This window comes from Lepidochelys olivacea (genome assembly GCF_965140295.1).
Source record: "Lepidochelys olivacea isolate rLepOli2 genome assembly, chromosome: 2".
Classification (NCBI taxonomy): domain Eukaryota; kingdom Metazoa; phylum Chordata; order Testudines; family Cheloniidae; genus Lepidochelys; species Lepidochelys olivacea.
Genome location: NC_140412.1, coordinates 203,961,415 through 203,984,505, shown reverse-complemented (window position 1 = coordinate 203,984,505; position 23,091 = coordinate 203,961,415). Strand labels below are relative to the sequence as shown.

Here is a 23,091-nt window from a genome sequence, read left to right as displayed (position 1 = left end):
CCCTGATTATTAAGTTTCCTTTGCTGGCCTGCATAACACATTTCATTATATTTGTGCTATGGTGAAATCAACGTACAGCATGGGGCCTTTGTTATATGAATTGTAATAACCACTAGCAAAGCCAGTTTGGGGACAAAGGCAGTAAATATTCCTCTAAGTCTGTCTATTACAAACTATTCCTGATCTAACACACACTGGTTATCTTGATTATTGATTCTACTGGAGTCCATTATAAGCATTCATTTTATAACATGCTGTTCAGTAATATGTGAATTTCTTAGATCCCAAAACAGTTATGCTGACATGTTAATAAGGCAAAATATGGAAACCCTTCTACAGAAGTCCTGTAATGAATGTATCAGACAATTACTACTGTATAGCCATCTTCACGTTTTTCCATAAACCACCACAAATATATAGTCTTTAAGTGCTTACTATTCCTTTACATTAACCCAGTATTTTTCAGGTGAACTAGAAATCTATTAAACAGTATAAGGAAATCTTGACAGATCACTATCTACAGCCTGAATCATCTAAAACTAACCTTAACTGAATCCAATTTCTATTTCCAGCACAATGACAATATCATTGATGTCGGATACTACTAAAATTGTGGTTTTAGGTTCCCTTACAGATCTGGCCACTCCCCCATGGGGACAGCTGGTGCACATGACAACATAAAAAAAAAATCATGAGTCACATCTGCAATACATATGAATAAATGAACTGGTTATTGTGCATGTAAAACCTGCAACATCGGCAACTTCACAGCCCACTTTGTGTGTGTACACGTGCATATTTTGCAGGTGAAATTTAGGTTTTAATTGTTGAAAATCTGGCTCATCTCTGATCTCGTCTCATCTCTCTTTTGCTAGGATACAAAAAATGTAATACTTTCAGTGTGCCTCCTGCTATTAAAGATGTCTGCCTAAGATTTGCTGTCCTCATCTCCACTTAAATGTCATTCAACTTCATCTCACAATGAAGTTATAATCCTGTGTTTATGACATCACAGTCTGTTACCAAAGAAATAGGATATCATCAGTTCAGCACTGTGACCTCACTGTAGGACCAAACAGAAGGAACCGATAGGCTGAGTGAAAACTCTTGTGTAAACAACATGGGTAAAATTCTGGTCCCTTTGAAGTTAATGGTAAAACTCCCATTGACTTCAATGAGACCACAATTTCACCTCACAATCTAAGGATTAGCAAGATTGGCAAGGGAAACCGTGAAAGACACGAACAATGTAGTTGTATCTAAAGTATTCCCAGTCTGAAAGTCCCTCTTTAACAGTGGGCTCTTCGAGAACATTTCACACAAATATGCAAACTACTGTGCTTCATTTGCTAATTCACTTAAGGCAACAGTTTTACAAATCTAGTAAAAATGTTCATATCTTGTTAATCCATCAAGTACCTTCACCAAACCTTTTCTTCACTGTTTCCATTCTTGATCTGCCTGTACCATTGTTTTCAGAAGTTCATGGTGTGTCTCTCTGTCTTAGAAGATATTCCCAACATTCTTGAGGGAACCAGAATCTTGATCTTAGGCATACTGAGGTTTCTCTCTCTCAACCACAGGCTACACTACATGCAAAAAGCCCTCAAACTTTGTTAGTGCCTTGTATTCCTCCATGACCAAACAGTCCACAAGTATTAAACTAGATTGTCTCATGGTCCATGACTGGACCATTTAAAATTCCTTATCCAGATATATCCTATGTACAGCCTATAGCTGTAGATGCTTCCCAAGAATATGGAAGATGAGCTAGCACAACGTGCAGCCTGAATAAATCTCAGACATATTCAAATGCATCACAGTACTCACCCATGATCTGGCCACAGCTTTCACACTTTCTGTGAAAGAAAATTGATAAACCGTATAAGTTGGCCATAGATCTCAAAGTCTTAGAGAACCTCCCACAACCTTATCCTTTGGACCAAGTTGCTTTAGGATCCAAAGTGTCACACACACAAATACCACACACACACACACCCTACAAGTACATGTACAGTACTTGCAGTTCTGTTTTGAGAGTCTGATGAAGAGCCGATCTGAAATGGTGCCACCTTGACAGAATCATAGAATATCAAGGTGGGAAGGGACCTCAGGAGGTCATCTAGTCCAAACCCCTGCTCAAAGCAGGACCATTCCCCAATTTTTGCCCCATATCCCTAAATGGCCCCCTTAAGGATTGAACTGACAACCCTGGGTTTAGCAGGCCAAAGCTCAAACACTGAGCTATCCCTCCCCCGCCAAGCCCCCACTACTCTGGAAGGATATCATCTGTTGCAGCCCGAGTTTTCTTTTTCAGCCAGATACATGGTTTACAGTTAGGTCTTCCGTAATTGTGGTGGAATAGGGCTAGAATTGGTTCTCAAGTTCAGCTTAGGTTTCCTTAGAACATAGTTTTAAAAACTGAATCTCATCCCCTCAAAAGGTTAAGTATCATAGATATGATAAATAGGCATGAGGTGCTCTCCAAGAAGTTTCAAGCACTCTCTAGAAAGTAAGTTTTTTATATGTCCATTGCTTTAAAAAAAAAAAAAAAAAGCCAGTGTCAGCCACCTTTTACATTATGATGTTGGAAGCCAATATATGATGTGTTTCACTAGGCAAGAGAAGGAATTTTATGTTTGATTCTCTCCGGTCATTTCAGCTGCCACAGTAGGTACTTTCTGTGAAGTATTCCTTCACTGTTTCCTGTAAGACTGCTCACCAACCAGGTAAAAAACTGGTCAGTTATGACTAAAAATGTATTGTTGTCCTTTTTGCAAAACAACAAAAACAATGTTAATCAGGTTAATTCAATCATCCAAACCAAAACTGTTCATGCTTTCCTGCCAAATCAACCAACCACAGCAAAATCTGTTATCAGTGATTGCTCAGCTTCCAGTCAAAAACACTTAAGCCCCACAGTCCCAAAACTTCCCCAATAATAACCTTAAAATTACTCTTACATAACAAGACTGAAGCACAGAAAACAACCTCATCAAAGGGTATTTGGGATGCAGTATTTGCACAGAACAAATACATGCTAACAGACTTAGTAGAGGGTTCCAGAGACAACAGTCCCCTTACAGCACTCTGAGCTAGATATTAAGGATTTTTTGGTATGAAATTTCCCCCTCAAAGTGGTATCATAACCAAAACTTATTTAGGCCTTTCTGATTGTTTAACTGAAGAGGGGTTTGGGGGGAAAGAAGCATTTATGAAACTGGTTCATCGGTGTTTAAAGCTTTCAAGCTCTATCAGTGGAGGGGGCAAGGGCTGCAACAACTTATTTACACAATTATCTAAATACGATTAAACAGCTGATGGACAAATATTAAACTGGAAAATGTATAGTCATTTCAGCTTAATGTAATCCTCTTTCTGTAAACACCCAAGATGATTTTTTTCCCAACCAGAACAGTCCTGACATCTCATAAGCCTAAGGGTGAATAGCAAGAGATTGTTTTTGATAGTTATAAATATTCAAAAGACATGCAGACCATCTGCTTTCATAATACAGGTAAAGCAAGACTGAAATGGTGACTGCTGTATAAAAATGGTTCTTTTAACAAAGTCTTCCTCTCCTTGCAAACTATAAAGACAGATGTCAAAAACTGTTTATATAGGGTAATCAGGAGCGTGCAAAATGTAATATTCCTTTTACACACACTGCTTGCTAAAGAGATTTTTTTTCTTTTTCTTCCCATCTGTGTGTTGCAACACATTTTTACAAGTTAAAAACATTTTTTCAAACAGAGATCCCATGAATACCCAAAAACATGCTATCTGGTTTCTGAATGCTAATTAATTTCAACTAAGGAATCTGCATTTTTTCTGTAGGAAGGAATGTATGCTTTTGAAATGGAGTACTGTAGCGATAGCAGACATTGCAGACTGAACACTGAACAACTTCAATTCTGCACGGTTTTGACACTGGCTATTTTGACAACCTTGTCTTGCATGTAATCTGCATCTGTTAAATTTGGTTTACCATAAATGGAGAACATATAATTCTCTCCCTTTTCAATGGAGTTTTATTTATGTTTTGCCATTTATCAAGCTCTTCAATATAAAGCCTTATAACAATGTAATGATTTTGTCAAGTGGAAAGTAAGAGGTCTTATCTTCCAAGCAGAATATGAAGAGAGCTGCCCATAAACCCCTACAGTCAATTTTCAGAATTGAAACACTAATCTTGACAGTAACCTTTTAATGTATTATATTAATGGCACAGAAGCATTAAGCACCTTTTTTATAATTCTCAATAAAACCAACATTTACTGAACAATCTGTCAAAGGACTGGCTCCAATTTTTTTTAAACCAAACTTTTAGAGTTCTATCTATTTTCACTTCCATAAATTCATCACTTTAGATACCTAGATATTTGGCAAGGCAGGATACTTTGCTACCACCACTATAATCTTCCTAACAAATATCCAAACTGTGAATCTCTGTTTCAGTCCCTAGATAAAGTTTAAATGGTGCTTAATTTAAGAACAGAGTACAGCTCTAGATTGGGGGCGGGGGGAATTAGAAGAGGAGGAACCATGCATATCTCAATGTAGAACTTTACCCAAAGGAACTTTATCATAAATAAAACTCACCAACAGTGGAGGACAGTAAGGAAGCTGCTTGAATTAATAAAATAATAGTGGTAGAAATCTCAAACAACATAGTCTGCACTCAGACTGAGATCTCAGAAGTTACTTTAAGTTCCTGTTTAAATATTATTTAATTAAAACTACAGTTGTGCATATAGGCCCCAATCAGGTAAATACATAGTCAGAGACAGTCCATGGCCCCAAGAGTTTACACATCATTGGAGATTATGCCATTCCACACACTTGGAAGATGCAATCTGGTACCTGATCTACTGACATACAGATAATAATTCTCTGACACTTAAACTAAAACCAGAATTACAAATGCAAAATATCTAGACACCATGAGTTGTTTTTAGGACATGGAATGTTAAAATGGGCTGGTTAACAAACACACATACACACCCCTTTAAGACTCTTTATTACCTTGAAATATGAGTGACATAGGAATTTGCTTTGTCATGCCCACTATAAATATGTTGAAGAAAAAAATCAGATGAACAGAGATACATTTCTGATGGTGAGAAGACTGTCTGTGCCTTTGTCAGTGCATATGGATGAAGATTTGACCCCGTACTGTTGCCAAGGTCATGAGAACTATGATGATCTGTAAAGCAAGTGCTGGTCATATTAATTAAAATTGCATAAAGGCGGTCCTAAAAATGATTAAAATGAGGCTTTCCAAAAACTAAAATACCATCCTTGCCCTTCACACACCTTCTACATCATAGAAGTAATTTAATTTAGACTAGCTCCTCCCCCTTTCCCACTGCTTCTAAAGGCTTTGTCTTCATACAGAGAGAACTGAAAATTGCCTCTATTATAATGAGGACTGCCACAACCTCTTATTTTGGTAAAAAAAAGAATCTGAAGTGTAGAATGAAAAATAAGAATGAACTACAGATTCTTGCATTGCTCTGTCATGTTGTAATGTGAAGATTGGAAATTTACATGACAGAGAAGCAATCTCCCACTCTCCTGATGGATATAAATAAAGCAGAAAAAAAAAGAGTCTGCTTTCCAAGATACCAGTCTCATATCCACAGTCGAAAGGCTCAACAATAAAATAAATCATTAAAAAATAAAAGGGTCGGTGGGAAATGCTAATTCACACATACCAATTCACAAGAAATGGGGAAACTGGAAATGGCAGAAATCCAAAGGACACTCACAGCCATTTTTGTGATTTTTGAGTATTAGTTTTTGGGTGCCTAACTTGAGTCCCCTTAAAGAGAGCTGATTTTCAAAAAGTGGTGAGTACCCACCCTTTGAAAGTCACCCCTTCCCTTTTAAAATGTCTCAAGCTGAGCATCCATAAATGGAGACACCAAAAGATCAGGAGTCAATCTTGAAATTATTGTCCACTACCTAAAGTCTGTACAAGGGCTTCCAGCAGCAAAGGCTTGAGATTTAAGTGCGCTGCTGACTAGACCCTTCCTGAAATCAACGTGGATAAAATCTGAAAATTACTAAAATAGTAGCAATAGGTTCCTAGCTTTCTCTCATTGAATGAAAATGGCCTTGTGTTTTCAGAAGTAGAGTCTACATTACTTCATCTGAGAATACTTGACTTCAGCGTTCACCTTCCAGTGACTGTAACTTAAACTTTTGAGTCTCTGGGCTGAGTCTTCCAGCAGGGCAACCCACAAAAAAGGAGGATATGGATAGTGAAAGGTGCTTGAGCTATTATCCATTTCAGATCAGCAACCCTGGCTCGCAAAGGCAACTTGGTTAAGCAATTAAGATTAAATTTGCTGTTTGCCTGCAGGGTGCTCTCAAGTCTTCAGGAATAAGAGGAAAAGAAGGGAACATAAACAGAAAACTGCAGGTGAAGGGTACTGAGAACATATCTATTGCTAGAGCTAGCAAACACTTGTACAAGCAGAAGACATGGGACACCTGATGTCAAAGTCGGGAGTCTCCACAGACTGTTCTGTTAAGACATGAAAAACTGAGCATTCCTTATCTTTATCTTTGCCTTATCCAATTCTCTTTTCCATTCAATCTTCTTGCTAGATGAACCGCATCCTCCTGTGACAGTTCTGTTCTTAGGAGGATAGGATACCTCTGACTTCCTAATTGACTTTTGAATTCCTGGTTCCATCTTTTTTTTTCTTCTTCCAGGTATGACATGACTAAGGTTTTATTGGTACAAATGATTAGTCAGAAAGGAGAGTCCTTTTGCAATTAGTTAATTAAAGACTGCTTTGAGTATCCAAAAACTGTATATTCCTTCCTGCAGAAAGACTTACTTTTCTCTCTACAGATTGAGAGCACATGAGCCCTGACCATCTGCTGTGGTAATTCTCCAGTTTGGTTCCAGTAAAGAGGCTCCTGAAAGTTGCACAATATTGTCCACCAAATTAAGAAAGATTTCCTTGCTAGGGATTATGACACGCTTTTTCAGCAAGTCCTTCTCTGGTTCCACTGTTCTGCTAGGCAAAGCACCAGTTGTTTGGCATGAAGCTGAGCCCTAAGGCACAATGTCCAGACAAGAAGTCATCATACTCAGTATCATTAATGATGGTCTTGCAAAATTTATTTTGGTGTTCAGGATCAAATCTTTCTTTGATCTACTCTCCTATGTAAATAGAGTAGATTTTTAAAGCCAGAAGGGGCCATTATGATCATCTAATCTGGCTTCCAACATAAAGCTGTTCATAGAATTTCACTCAGCAATTTCTGAATCTATCCCAACAACTTGTGGTTAAACTACAGCATTATTTCTTTCTAACTTTCAGAAAGACCTCCAAATTTTAATTTTAAGACTTCAAGACATGGAAAATGTATAACATCTCTTGATAATCTGATCCACTGGTTAGCTACCTTCCTGTTAAAAATCTGTCTGATTTCCCAGTTTGAACTTTGCTGACTTCAATTTTCAGCCACTGGATATTGTTATGTCTTTGATGGCCAGAAAAAAAAGCCTTCTAGCATCTTATCTTCTCCCTGTGAAGTTACAGAGACTAAGTCACCTCTTAATCGTCTCTTCAAAAGTCTAAACAGATGCAATAAGAGACTAAAGGAGCTCATCCAAGAAATGTTTACCAGACCACCAATCCATTTTGCAGCTCTTCTCTCAACTATTTCCAATTTTTCACATCCTTTTAAAAGTATGCACACCAGAAGTAGACACAATATTCCAGTAGTGGTCTAACGGATACCGTATAAAAAGGTAACTTCACCTCCTTACTCCTGTAAGTAACTTGCTTGTTGATACATCCAAGCAGTCAAAGCAGGGACTGCTGCACTGTGTGTGTGTGTGTGTGTGTGTGTGTGTGTGTGTGTGTGTAAAATGGGACCCCCAGTCTCCCCATCCTCTGGGGGCACTCAGACCCAGCTGGTTGCTTCTCCCAGTCACATAGCCTTGCAGAAAATCTGTGGGGAGGAACCAGCCAGACTCTAGCCCATGGGAACAGTTGTAGAAGCAGCTGCAGAAGCAGGGACCTTTGGACATCCAGAGAAGTTTCTACAGAACTTTCTCTGCCCTGCCCTGATGGGCTATTTCCCCCAACTCTCCTTCTCTGTCTCTTCATCTCAATTTCACTCCTCATCTGCCCCTCAGACTCTCTTCCCCACTGCCCTGTCACCTGCCCACCCTTCCCTTCCATGTCCCCTCTCCTTTCAGCTTTCTTTCCATTTAGCTTAGCCCCTCTTAACTAAACCCACCTAGAAAAAAAAAGGTGGAACATGCCACCTCCCACCATCACACAGCTGATTCTGCTTGTGGCTTACACTCTTTCCATTCTCCACCCTGCGTGTCTGTCTTGTCTATTTAGAGTGTAAGCTCTGGGAAGGTAGGGATCATCTGCTATTCTGTGTTGGTACAGCTCCTAGCAAAATACAGGCCCCACCCGTGGCTGGATTTTCTTTTTTGGCACTACCCACAATAAACCTGATTATTAATCATGTTAGAGAGATAAGGTGTGTCAGATAATATCTTTGGCTGGTGAGAAGGACAAGCTTCCAATGTTACCCAGAGCTCTTCAAGTCTCTTCTCTGGGCAAGCTTGAAAGTTTGTTGCTCTCACCAACAGAAGTAGGTCCAATAAAAGACACTACCTCACTCACCTGGTCTCTGTACGGTCCTGGAACCAACACGGCTACAACAGCACTGCATACAATAATCATATTAGGCTTTTTTCCACAGCACCACATAAGGTGTTAGTGTTCAGTTTATCTAAAGTGACCCTAAATCAGACAATGCCCCATTCATCTAGTATATTTAGCTCTATTGAGGAAGAATGGGATGAATGACTCTGTCCTTTCCGCCAAAATGGACTCTAAAGTACACTAGGGTCTGAACAAGAGGAATCAAGCCCTTTTTGAAGTTTTCAATGAATCCGAGACTAAAATATTTAAAGCTCATTATCAAGTGCTAACTGATTTTGATGGATAAAATGAAGATTTCATTAAGCAGTTCTCTAGTAGAGCAAGTTACACATGATCTCTCCCCATGATGTTAGCTTTAGCAATGAGAGTTTAAAAAAAAAAAAGAGTCCAGCTACCCTGGAAAGATCCAATATCCTGTCCAGTTTTGTAAACATTAAGACAAATGAGACAAATCTCATTGATTTTTGATAACTGCTTATCATAGTGATATGCATATTGATGATCTGTTGATTCAAAGAAATCCCTTGGCTCTGCTGCAACAATTACTTCCTGGAGAAAATCTACATTTTTAATTCCTTGTATACCATTAACTGATGGTTTGGGTTTCACCACACGTGTGGCTCCTTTTGTTTTTGTTGAACAAGAAATGGGGAATATACCCCTGAAAACTTCTGGAGTTCCTGGTACTGGAAAAGACATTTGAATTCACTGTAAGGTACATTCAGAAAACACACCTGAGAACAGAACTGTGTTTGGCCCATCTACTTTTAGAGGATATTTTGACACATGGGAACACACAGTTTTGGGAGAGGGATATAGTATTTTAAAAAATGTATCTTAAAAAGACATACTTTTCCATGGCAAGCACTAGCCAGGTTGAGAGAGAGATTTATTCCTCCTCGCCCCAGAACAGATGTTAGTAGTGAGGGTCTCAGCAGAAGTTTCACTGTCCTTTCTCATCATTGAGTCCATTTTTTCTATTGATAATCTCCTTCAGAGCCACAAAATCTTTTAAAGAGATGGATCCTTTTTGGCAAACTAGGCCACATCAAGATCACACAAAAGCACATTACCCTACTCTGAGAAACAACTCTTCTCAAGCTTGTAATGTTTTGAGACTCTGGATATATTATGTTTAGAGTTAGGGAACTTGTCAGAATTAAGTATTCTCTAGACTCCTATATATGAGGAGAGCCTTTTATGTCTTCTTACCCTTGGGGGAAGACAGATTTCTTTAGCTTGTTTATTCCAAGATTTGGAGGGAGACAGGTCTCAGGCTGCTGCCAAGTGTTTGAGGTTTACTTACTGTGCTCAGGACTGAAAAACCTGTCCTCCGATAAATGCTGCAAGGCATCAAAGGAATTTGATACTTATTTTTCCATTGAGAAGTCATCCAAGGAAGTAGACAGACCTCACCCTTCCCCTAGCATTTATTTTGAGGAGACAAGGTGGGAAGTGAAGAGGAAACTATACATCACTTTTTTTTTTTTTAAATGAAGCTTTGTAAGAGTTTGCTTACAGGTTTCAGAACCTTTAAAAAAATCCCCCCTCATCCTCTCAAATAATCCTCAGTGAGCATTCAAGTCAGAGTTGAGATCAATCTGACAAGGAAGGAAGTATTCGGTCTGTCAAAGCCAGAAGTGCTTATCTCTCTGTGTAGCCACTCAAGAAGTGGGTCTCACTGTGCTTTCATTCCTGTCAGGTGTAAAGGATTATTACGAGTCCAATTCCTTTTCTTCAAACAAGACTGTCACAACTTAGACCACCATCACAGAACTCTGCATAAAGGGCAGAGGATGCAGTTAATACACTTGGGTTAGTTGGGCACCTTTCTTCTATATGCTGGTAGCATTTCATAGGGGTGAAAAAAAAAATCAGAAAAATGTGTCTCAAACTGAGAAAAAACAGCCATGTCTATTTAAAGTCAGGGCAAAATGGACACCGTTAGTGCAGCAAAGACAAGAAACATCTGATGAATCAGATTCATCTGTCCACTTGCCTTTTAAAGAGGACTTAGGTTGGCTGTCCAGATAAGAGCTCTTTAATGGACAGAAGTGAACTTCATTTTAATTCCTAAACTGACACTTCACAATACACAAGTTTACCACATAATTTGGAAAAATTCTTTGCCACTGGCAACTTCCTGAGGAAAAGCAACACGAGGACCAGAAAGGCATTAGTGCGGCAGATGTAACTGACCTGCACAGGCAAAGAGAACGAGCAAGTCACACTGCTTGGCTCTAATCAGTGCTAGAATGTTTTTATATAAATTTTTTTTGAAGAGACATATACATAAGTGACATAAATGAATCAGAGACCATATATTTCTTCATTGTTAATGAAAGTCAGTTAAAAGTGTAGGAAGTGATAAAAAAATACTGTTAGTAATGTGTTTTACATAAGAACACAATATAGAAAGGGAAGTGCAATTAAATCTTAATGTGGACATTTTTTATTTTTAGTTTATCATCTGGTTTACATTTTGAGTGCCTTCACAGACAGTAAATTATGCTGGCATTTCTTAGGGAATAACTGCCATGTTAATTTAGTTTAATAAAATAACTGACATAGAAAAGGGGGGAAAACAAGCAAGAAGAGAGTCCCAACCCCCACTCCTTATCTTTAGTTAAGTATTCAACTGCTTTCTATATGAATTGTCCGTGGTCCAACTCCAGCGCCATGTAATAATACAATACATTACAACACAATACAATACAATCTTGGATTTCTGTAGCGCCCTTCATGCGAGCATCCCAGGGTGCTTTACAATCATTACGAGTTAAAATTAAAACTGAAGCACATACAATTCCTAATAGAATCATTTTAAGAATGCTAAACAGAACAAACAACTTTTAAGTCTAGATTTAAAAGTCCCAACTGTCAGAGCGTTCCTTACTTCAATTGGCAATGAGTTCCAAAGCTAGAGAGCAAAGCGACTAAAGGCTCTCTTATGTTATGTTAAAGGATCTCTTATGTTGTTTATACTCTTATAGTACTCTACAATCAACCAGTTTCCAATACAATTTTTCTTTTATGTGTTATTTGCAAATCTTGTTTTAAAAGAAAACTGGGGAGTAGCTGGGGAATAACCCCCTAGCGTAAGTTAGAGAAAATCAGGGTTCACACTCAGACACATCTATAGACATAAAATGTCTTAAGTGGTGCATTAAGAAATGATATAAGAAAGCATTTATAATAAATGTGCAATTCCTGAGCAGTGTATTATTTACTGGCACTAAATATGCTGCAAAGATATATATAAAGGACACTTTAAACACTAGTTATTGTATATGGCTTCTGTCAAGATCATCATTGCAGTGAAAGTGAAATAAAACAGAGTTCAGTTTTATAATGTATACAAGGCATCTTTTCTCTGAAATTAGCACCGTGTTCCTTATTTTACTCCTGCCACTTCCCTAAAACTTCAAGGCCATATTATGCAGACACCCTTCACGTGAGTACAGACTGAAAACCACACAAGTACAGACCAGAATTGGCCAGTACCTGGAGAATCGGAAGAAGCACAGAAACATCATCATCTGCCTGCAATCCACAGAACCTCCTCCTCTGAGTTTAGGGCTCTGCAGTGTCGGGGCCAGAGGTGAATAAAAGGCTGCTGCCTAGAATCTCAGCATTTATCTTCTGAGAGTCGGTTGCGCAAAGTATCATGCATTAGCTTGCACAAAAACATCCTTCCAAGATTGGAATCCCTAGCCCGAGCTGGAAGCAGATGCACGTGGGGGCCCCATGACAGTAGGTCCCTTCATTGCTGTACTAGCAGGGCCCTCTGAGGTCAGAGCCTATATTGATTTGGTAAGGAACACATGCCATCCCCAATCAGTCAGTGAGTAAACCCAGGAAAAGAAACTGATTCTTCTAGTCCAGTTCATGAATTTCCCTCCTGGAGGGAATGTTTTGAGCCTTAGTTATAATGTTTCAGGTATAAATACCTTTCTACCTCTTCACAGTAATCCTATTTTCCTTCTATTAAATGTTCAGGTCAGGAAATTGTTTTATATTATGTACAGAAACATCTAGACATGTTTTAAATCTTCAAAAAATAATATCTAAACAATGTTGAGAGTCTGATTTAAACTGGGGTGGGGGGGTAGAAAAACCCTTAGAAATTCTAATTAGAGAGGAGACTCTTTGTTCTCTATTTAAGTTGGGAAAGAGGCACCATAGCAGCAAAAGTTAAGGATGAAGTTAGTCTTAACACTGGAATTTTCTGGCATTTCTTAGTGAATGGTTTTCCCCTCCCCCGCCCCCCTTTTTTCCCTCCTGTGTGCCAATACTCATAGAAGATGCCAGATTGAAAGTACCAGAGACTGAAGATTATTTAAATGTACCCACAGAAAAGGTATAGCAGCATAGGGAATAGCAAGAAAAGCCTCATGCCATATCATGGATATTCTTAACTAATTACTTGTAAGAGTCACCTTGAGGAAAGTTCAGCCTCCATCCCCGTCCAGTCCAGAGATGCCAACCTTGGTCTGAGGCTTTTCGTGATGTTTATCAAAAAAACATTAGGGAGGTTGCTTGGACTTCTCCCCTGAACCCAGAAACTGGGACCTCTCCTCTAACCATACCGAACAGTACCTCTCCTCCCCACCTTTCTCATCTTTAGCCAAGGGAGAGAGAAGCCTGGGTCCTCAGGCTCCCATCCCTCATTGCACCACTGACTCCCACCCCCAAACAGGGAGAAGGGGAGGACTGTCCCCAGGGAAATGCCCTCGAGGACTGCAAAGCAGTATAAAATTACCTTGGCCAGTTCCAGGCCTGGACCTCCTTCCCAAGATGATCCTTCTGTTGCATCCACTCAACTGACGCTGCCTCCCCCGCAGACTTCAAAGTGAGGGTCTAATACGAGGCAAGCTGGGGTGATTGGCAGTAGGGCTTAGGATGCTGGATTCATTGCCTAAACCGGAGGCTGTGTGTTGGTGTTTTAATAGTCCCTTGCGGACCCTCCTGGCATGCTCTAAGCACCTCCAGCACATTAACGTAGTCCAGCAGGGTATACACAGGGCAGCTACAACGCAACACGCAGCCTGTGATTTAGGCGGTTAATTCAGCAGTGCCCCAACCCATTCAAATTGGTCACAGCTTGCCTCCTCTCAGACTGTCACTGTGCTGTCTGGGCACGTGCTGCAGGGATGGTGAAGAACATACTGTCTCTCTCACTCTCACCCCATGGCATTATTTGCTGGGTTTGTTGAACCCAAGTGGTTGTGAGTGACGCATACATTTTATATAAGTGTGTGTGTATGCTTGGAAAATTAGTAGATTTAAGCCTAGATAATGTAAAAATCAGGGGGGGTTATGAAAAATTAGGGATGGTCAGCATCTCTGCCAGGCCCTCGCCCCTCTGCAAAGGTTGTCACAGGAGTGCCATTCATGATGATGGCTTCTGTCACTGACACCTGTCCACTAAGAACTAGACTAAGAGCAGTACTCATTTCACCTAAACTACTGTATGCTGGTGTGCTGGTATTTGCAGTGTTGTTGTAGCTGTGCTGGTCCCAGGATATTAGAGAAGAGGTAGGTGAGATAATAGCTTTTATTGGACCAACTTCTGTTGGTGAAAGAGGCAAGCTTTTGAGCTACACAGAGCTGCTCTTCTAACTTTCAGGCATTACTGTCCTTGAAGCAAAAGGCTCTGTATCCCATTAAAAATACCTGAGCCATATAGATCAGTGTTTTTCAAACCGTGGGTCACGACCCAGTACTGGGTAGTGGCATGTAAAGTCGTGGGGTGCCTTGCTCTGGTCAGCACTGCAGACCGGGACGTTAAAAGCCCCGTCGGCGGTATTGCCCAGCTAAGACAGGCTACTGCCTACCTGTTCCGACACCACGCTGCGCCCTGGAAGTGGCCAGCAGTGGGTCCGGTTACTAGGCAGGGAGATCACAGGGGTACGCGTGCTGCCCCTGCCCTGAGCACTGGCTCTGCACTCACGCTGGCCGGAAACTGGCCAACGGGAACTGGAGGGGACAGTGCCTGTGGTGCTGACCAGGAGCTGCCGGAGGAAAGTCCATGCTCCAATCCCCTGCCCCAGCCCTGAGCCCCCCCAAAACCTGGAACCCCTTCCTGGACCCCAAACCCCTCAGCCCCAGCCCAGAGCCTTCACCCCCAGTCCAGAGCCCTCATTCCAACCCCCTGCCCCAGCCCAGAGCCCCCTCCCTGAACACCCTGAACCCCACAGCCCTCACCCCTGCACCCTAGCCCTCCGCCCTGAGGCCCTCACACACCCCAGACCCTCATCCCCAGCTCCGTTGGGTCGCAGGCAAACAATTTCCTTCAACTGGATCCCCAGAAAAAAAGGTTTGAAAACCATTGATATAGATGACAGAAAAGGTTATATCAATTAAAAAAAACAAACAACAACATTTATCAATATTAACTTTCAAGGTAAAATGAAAGTTAACACTTTAAAATTTTTTAACAAAAAAAACCAAACACAGATACCAAGTCAACATGTATAAATACACTTAAATTGTTCTAAAAGTCAGTTTTCCCCTCACTAACCTGCCAAAACCTGTGTCCAGGCCCTCAAGGTTCTGTGTTTCCCCTACAATAATCGAGGGCATCTTTAAAAAAAAATCTAGAGCAATGTAAAGAATGCGGCTCCCTGTTCTGCTTTAGATATTAGTGATACCATTAACTGTTGCAAAAGAAACAGAAATCTTTAGGTCTAGCAGGTAAAATTAAAAAAGGGGGAAAACCCACCTTTTAGTTCATTATTAAAAATAATTTTAGTGTACACAAACACGCATTATGGTAAACCCAAATCCTGGTCCCATTGAAGTCAAAAGCAAAACTTTACAATTGTTCAGTGGCCCAGAATATAGTGGTTAATTATTACAAAAAGTTTTTCAACTGGGAAAAAAAAAAAAGTTCTGTGTTAACTTTTAGTTTCATACAAAAGGGACCTTTTTAATATGGACTATTGTTTACCAAGATGGCCAGAACGTCTACCAGTTTAAGATACTCAATTCCTGTCCCTACTGAATGTAATATCTTCGTAGCTATACAATAATTTGGCATTTAGGTAGCTGAATATTGTTGGGCAGCGTTCTGCTGCCAGGTATTTGAGTAAAAGAACTCTTAAGGAAGAGCTGCTTAGCTCTCTTGGTCTTCCTAAGGGAAGGAAGAAAAGAAGTTGCTTTCTTTCTTCCTCCGCCCCCCAGCCTTGGAAGAAGCTGGATTCCACTGCTCCAACCCCTTCAATGGAGAGGGGGATAGGAACCTGCAGCTCTGCCCCCTCTCGCCTTGTCTACTGCAGGGCAAGAGAGAGACAAGATCCCTGGTGAATTTGGAGGCAGGCCTATTGGATATCCCTCTGAAGGCTGGAGATAGAAGGGAGAGGATCAGCTAGCCACAACCTGAAATTGTCAGGCATTGAGATTGAGGGTGAAGTCATCCAGAAAACCACAAAAGAACGTTGACCAGAGAACTTCTAAGGTCTGATTACAACTCAGTGCAATCATTTCTCCCCAAAAGTAACAAACTGTAAACATTTTGCCATACTATATATATTTGGGTTGAGAACAACATGAAGGAGGCAGCACAATAATACACTGATACTTCGTGGAAAATCAGAGTTCTGAAGTGGGCAAGATGTGAGGCATTTGCTAATCTAAGAAAAGACTATTTAATGCATTTCCTAGTCATTGCAGTCCCAGATCCTGCAAAATGATCTGGGTAAGCAGAGCTTGGCACCTGTGCCAAGCCCTGCTAACCCTGCATGGACACAGGGGTCTGCCCACGTGGAACAGTTTGCAGGTTCTGGGCCTGATATTTGAACAAAAGGGAAATGTGTTTTTATATACACATATTATGTTTGTGTAAAGTATATACAATATGTATAGGCACAATACAGGACAGTGATATAGTAGAAAGGTTTGATCAAAATGCATTTGGGGCAACTGCATTAATCCCAGTAGTGAAGCTATTAAAACCCTTTGTACCATTCTGCATATGCCACATATTTTACAAAAATACAACTTTGGAAATGCTTCCAAATTTGTGTGGGTTTGTTTTTCCTTTTTGTTTGTTTTTGTTTCCTTGCACCTAAAAAGTCAGTCAGTCTCAGTTCCAGGAGAGAAACTAGAAAGGTTTCTGTGGAAAAAAAGAAAAGAAAAGAAAAAACAAAAACCCATGTAAACAATACATGTCCTAAATAATATTACTATGTATAAAAATATCATGACACATGAAGAGATCCCAGATGCTTCCAAAGCTAGAAGCAAGTGCAGCTTGTTCACTGCAAAACTGGTAATTCCCTTTTTTCTAATGATATAAAGCTCCTTTATTAAAAACCTGAAAGGCTGTGAGATATCAGGCCTTAAATCTAACATGGATACCAGGACTGGATATTGCCTATCCTGATCTGTAGGCCCGTGTAATCTGAAGGTCTGGGAAACAGAGAAGACAATTCCATGTTTGGAAAAAACAGAAGCACTCTCTCTTTTCCCCAACTATTTCTATAGCTGGTTGATATAACAACATAATTCAAAAGGGCAACAGTTGGTGACTGTTTGAATAGTTTCAGAGGTTTAAAATGCTAGTAGTAGTCCCAGAGGAAACTGATTAGTTGGCAGGGCTCAGGTAAGGTGATTGGGGTGCATGACAAAATGTCCTTTGTCACATAGCCATTGCTGCTATGGGTGGGTGCTTTGTACAGAAACATTTTCAAAGTCATGTTCAAATACTAATCGCTATAAACACCTCTATTGGGTAGGAAATTAATTATCCCCATCACACAAAAGGAAAACTAAACTAAATGTAAGTGACATGCTCAAATACCCAACAACATACAATGAGAGTCGCAAAACTATTGAGAGAACTCAGGAGTTCCTGTTTCCCAGATCTAGACTCAGGCCACTAGCCCATGTCACCACTCTAATATATCGGCTTATATGAGAAAGAAAACGGGGGTGGCGAGTGAAAAAGTTATGAAAGCCTGGTAAGTCAAACATGAAAAGTTTCTTGCATAGCATCTACATATTCTGCTAGTCTGTGGTAATTAGAGAGATGAGGTGACTGAGCTAACATCTTTAACTGGACCAGCCTTTGTTGGTGAAAGACTCTTCAAGCTTGTCTGTCTCACCAACAAAAGCTGGTCCAAAAAAAAAAAAAAGTTCTCATCCACCTTGCCTTTTTAACATCTTGGGACCAACACAGCTACAACAACTCTGGATAGTCTATGGTAGTGACATTCACTAACCTAGGGAACAGCATGCAAACATCCAGTGGCTTGCAATTCACCATCTGAAATTAGTAGCTATTCTTTTCGCTTGCCTGCTTGCGGCCAGAATTTGAGAACAATCTCTGAACTCTTACGTTTTTAATTGAATGGTAATTTAGGCTCACATGCTAGCTCCAATCCACCCACAGGACGTGATTTATGTCAATGAAAATTCCTTACAATCAAGGCCAGCATAGTAAGTGAAACTTGGCCTTAGGGGAAGTGGGGAAAAACAGGAGTAAGGCACAACATTCTCAAAAACAAGACAGTTACAGTAACCTTGGAAGAGAGATGCATTCCACCCTTTTCATGAAAACAGCAGTGTTACAATGGCATTTTGCTAGAGAAATGCAGGAGGAAGGTATGAAGAAGCAAGAAGACAACACGTTATACCTAGATGCCATGAGACACCAATTGTAGCAAATGATCAAGAAAATCAATGGCAAAATAGAAAAAAAGATAGTAAAAGGAGGAGGAAAAGAGTCAAGAAATAGAGCCTAATAATTTAGGGTCAAACTGCTTCACAAATCCAGTTTACATTTGCCTACAGATCATCAACAGTCCATAACTACATCAACATTTTCCTACAAAATATAGTTGGTTTGCTTTTGCAGCAGAGAACTGTTAGTATTCTGAATGAAATTATATGCAAACACTCATGATCAACTGACTGAAGTAAACAAGTTTTAGTTAGGGACATCACTCTTTCTAGCTTTCCACTCTCAAATGATACACTGGCAATGCTGCACATACACAAAACCACTTTACATACCGTATGAAAAACTCTTCCATACCGATGCAAAAAGGGTATTGGTAAGGATAGTTTGACAGACAAAAATCTGACTATCCTTGGGTTATTTTTCTGTTTTTAATAAACTAGATGACTGTGTTAAGAAGTTATAGTTAGGTGTCTATATCTAGCTGATCCCAGGAGAGAGGATGTCTCTAAGCTTTTTAACGCACTCTTATTTCTGATCTCTAGACTGCAAATGCATCTGTTTCGGAGCACTCCCAATTAATTTAAGAAACACAGTTAATGTCCCAATATTGCTCATAAACCAGTGTCTCCCACATGAGAGTAATATACAATTAATTATATCTGTCTGAACATTTAAACCATTTTTTGATAATTTAAGGAGAGATGGGCAGGTCAAAGTTTTTAGATACCATGATCCAAAGCTTACTCAAAGGAATGGAAAGATTCACATGGAATTTTAAAAGCGCAGATCCGAACTCCATTAAAGCTGATTTTTTTCCAGATTCATATTTTTAAACTTTATAATGGAATAAAAAAAAACGGATTGTTTTCAATCTTTGCAACCCAAACATTGCACCACTGAGCTAGAGCAAGAGATAATGAAATAAAATCTGCTATAAAACAAAACTAGCAGACATCTCTTTCCCCAAGCTGAAAGAAACGCAAACACTAAAAAATCATAAGGAAAGTTAAGGTTTTGCAATTCTTTGTTTTAATAATTCCAACTGTTTTTGTTGTGGACTTATATTTTAAATAGGATTTGTTTTACATGGCATTATCCCTTTAAATCACTGTTACTCAGGGACACTGAATTTGCTACATTATTTAGTTGAAGGAAGTATTTATATACAGTTTTCCACCAAAATGTTAATGTTGAATCTAAAGATATTCCTTTCTAAGTCTGCTTTACTCTACATTATATTGTTGCATCATATGTACATATGTGGACAAGTTGCAACAAGACAATATGCCAAAATGTAAATTAAATCTTGTCTCCAGACAATTTACTTGCTTTCTATCGGTATCAAATAAAAAAATAAAGCTGGTGAACCAAAGTGGAGCGAATCCTAAATTATCTGCAGTCTCCATGAGCCATCAGCGCAAGAACGCGCATGCTTGTACAGTAGGTATGAACAAGATAGCTTTGCAAACATATTACTAGAATGGTTTGCAACCAGTGAAGATAATTTTGATTTCCACTCTGAAAATTCCTGTATCAGAACCATATCATTGAAGACAATCTAACCACAGGAAAAATAGTGATGGGAAAACAGTCTTAGCTAATATGTATATCTAGCAGATATATAATATCTTGTCTAAATAAACTAAGGGCCCTGCTTCTGAAAGACTCCAGTATTGTGAGAAAGGGAAGTAAATACTTTTTAAAATAATCTGACTTCCTTTCTCCCCCACCATGACCAGTATCACTGATTTATAAACAGAATTTCTGTCTGAAGTCAACTTCAGCACAGCAAAATACCTTTGAAAAATCTGAAGGGAGAAATAAATCCGTTGTTCCTACCTCATCATCACTGGGCACAATACAGTAAAGAAAAATAAATTCTCCTTCAAGACAATTTAAATCAATGACAAAAGAACAACATAAAGCAGCCTCATGGTAAGAAGCAGTTCAGTGTTTAGCAATGGGTAATATACGATTTCATCCTTGTTAGATGTATTTTGGTTAGTTCTAATAAATGACTGATTTTCTTTTGGTTGTTTGTAATGACAACACATCATCTAAGGAGCTTCATTCTTTTTTTCCCCTCCACTCATTCAGTACGGTAAATAGACTGTCTAGTTTTATGAATTAGCATTTAAAACTGGTGTGGGTTATGCAACAAGCATTCAATTTCAGTAGTACTTTTGACAGCAGTAAGTAAAGAGCCTTTTAATAACTTCAACACGTGCTTGAAAAAAGTAGTTACATGAAAGCAGTTCAAAGCCTGAAGACAAAAACCAGTAAAAATCCAGTTTGGTATGAGACAATTCTAGTGCACCTAGTGCAGTGTAAACTGCCTTTCACATTTTCCCCAAGGGCAAATACTGTAAGACTATATCTGAAATGAATCAAGCATATTTAAAAAGATCACAAATTGGTGAAATGAATGTGTATTTTTGGCAGATTCACTTCAGATACTACTTGCTACAGTCTATAGAAATCTCTAATCTCACATCAGTGTCGCCTACAGTGCTTCATTATTTGTTACATGTTATGCTAAGTACCTGTGAAAGGGGACATTCCTTGGCCAATGAACTCTGGTTCATATCCTTCAGTAAGTCCTTAAGAGCATTTCTTACTGTTGTGTGAGACCACTGTTCAGGAGGCAAGTCTTCTAGTTTAGGGCAACTATTTGAGACATAGATTAGAAAAGGGATTATTACAAGATTGCATCCTGCTGCAGAACATTCCTTTAAGACAGACAGATTTCATTTTGCGCATCAAGCAGATGCATCTGGAGATTGCTCTCGGTCTCCTGATTGTTCCGATTAGTTAATTACTTTATACAACACATCTGCTGTATTGATGCATGAATTATACATCAGCTGCATGTGGCGACTATTTTTTCATGTTACTTCTACCTTCCTGCTCTGATGTGCTTGGTAAAACAATTTAAGGTGTAATGCTTTCTCACAACTGATCATGAAAAGCATTAATATATTAACCAACCATTTTTTTCTTTTTTTGTTACTGTGAAATTTAAGAACCTAGACAGCAACAATAAGTGTGAGCAAGTCATTCTTTTACAAAATGCACACAGATGGTACTGTTCATGATATGCAAAAATATTTTTCTCTTAAGTAAACTTTATGTAAAATGCCTTCTTGTAATGCATCATTTAATTGACTAAAATGCAATATACTTTTAATGAGATATCCAGAGAAATGTGTATCAGAGCTATACGCATGAAAGTTTTCTACAACAGCATGTTGTAACTTAAAATTATAACCACCAAAAAGGAATGTAGATAAGCTTTTAAACTTTGAGCACACAGCACAGTGGGAATCAAATACAAGCTATATTAACCCTAACAGTGGACAAATAGCAGTCCATGTCCTAGGACTGGTATGTGTCACTCACCTGTGTAACTGGATTTTCAGCGTGACCACATGATACACATCTTGCAGCATGTCTGCTACTGTAGCATCAGGGGCATCTGTCACATAGGAGAGTGGAACTGGATTCCACTTCCCAACCTGGATTAGCCCTGTGCCAGACAGAGAAATTATTTAATAAATGTACCTTACAAGGCTTTGAAAAAATACCTGTGATTTTAAGCAGTGCCACTGTCCTGGATTCCATGCTCATTTATTTGAAGACCAGCACAAAAAAACCCTGCAAGTTAGCTCTCCATGCTATGAAATTATGTAAATGCATTACAGTAAATGATTAAAAATACCTTCCGAATATACTGTCAAGTTTCTCAGAGTTCAATAAGACAATCAATCATACACACACATTATATAGGATTTTATAATGCAAGACCTCAGTACTAAAAGTACTTCACAATCCACAAAACCCATCAGTAACAGAATAAAAGAAACAGAGCTAGATATTTAGTCATAAACGCAAGTTGACTCTCAACAGTCCATCTGCTCAAATATGCTTTACACTTCCTTGTGGATCCTCAGTGGAGCAGATTATTAAGGTCAATAAGCATACTAATGATTCAGTTGAAGTCATTTTTTTTAAATTATAATCTACCTCAACATTCCATGAGCAAAGCATATGCTAACTAAATAAAAATACATTAAGCAAAAATTTAAAAAGAAACAATAATAATTGCACTGCATTCCTGAAAAATTTTCTACATTTTCCCCCATAAAGTAAACAGTACAGTTTAGCAATCATATTTACCTTTCGCTTGGGCAGCAGAGCTATGAGAATATCCAAGTGATAGCAATGCCATTTCAATCAGTTGGTTGAATAGCATGTCCTTCCTTACCAACACAAATTCTGCATGCTCCTCCTTACAGTCATACTCAATGGAATTTTCATAATGTTCTACTACACAAAAAACTGGAAGCATAGTTCCTATTAAAAAAAGTAAAATATACAGTATTAACTGGTGTTATTGTAGGGATAAGGAAGAAATCTACAGCGTTACATGGCTAAAAGCCTTATAAACTGGCAGATGAATATCTAGGGGTATTCTGTATTTATGAAAAACACCACTCCCTCCCCACACAAAAAAGAGTTATTTAAAATAAATATTTCCATAAAAGGTATGAATGCAAATATAACCCTACTACTACTTCATCTGCTACCGAACAGAGAATTACCTGCCTGCAGAAATAAATAATAAGGCTGACAGGAGAGAAGTAAGTTGGATGTCTCTGTCCTGTCTGATTTGTTGTGAGTAGCATGCAGCGTGAG

At 39.1% G+C, this 23,091-nt stretch overlaps 1 protein-coding gene across 6 annotated transcripts in view; it reads right to left on the bottom strand.

Moving 5' to 3' along the window:
• SATB1 (SATB homeobox 1) overlaps positions 1–23,091 on the bottom strand; it is a 90,439-nt gene that overhangs the window by 59,665 nt on the left and 7,683 nt on the right. For all 6 annotated transcript variants that reach the window (XM_084621886.1, XM_084621888.1, XM_084621890.1 and 3 more), the window contains 3 exons: positions 22,573–22,749; positions 21,796–21,922; positions 20,940–21,063 (listed from right to left, as the gene is read on the bottom strand). In XM_084621886.1, coding sequence (XP_084478012.1) covers positions 20,940–21,063; positions 21,796–21,922; positions 22,573–22,749 — 428 coding nt within the window. The remainder of the gene's footprint in view (positions 1–20,939; positions 21,064–21,795; positions 21,923–22,572; positions 22,750–23,091) is intronic.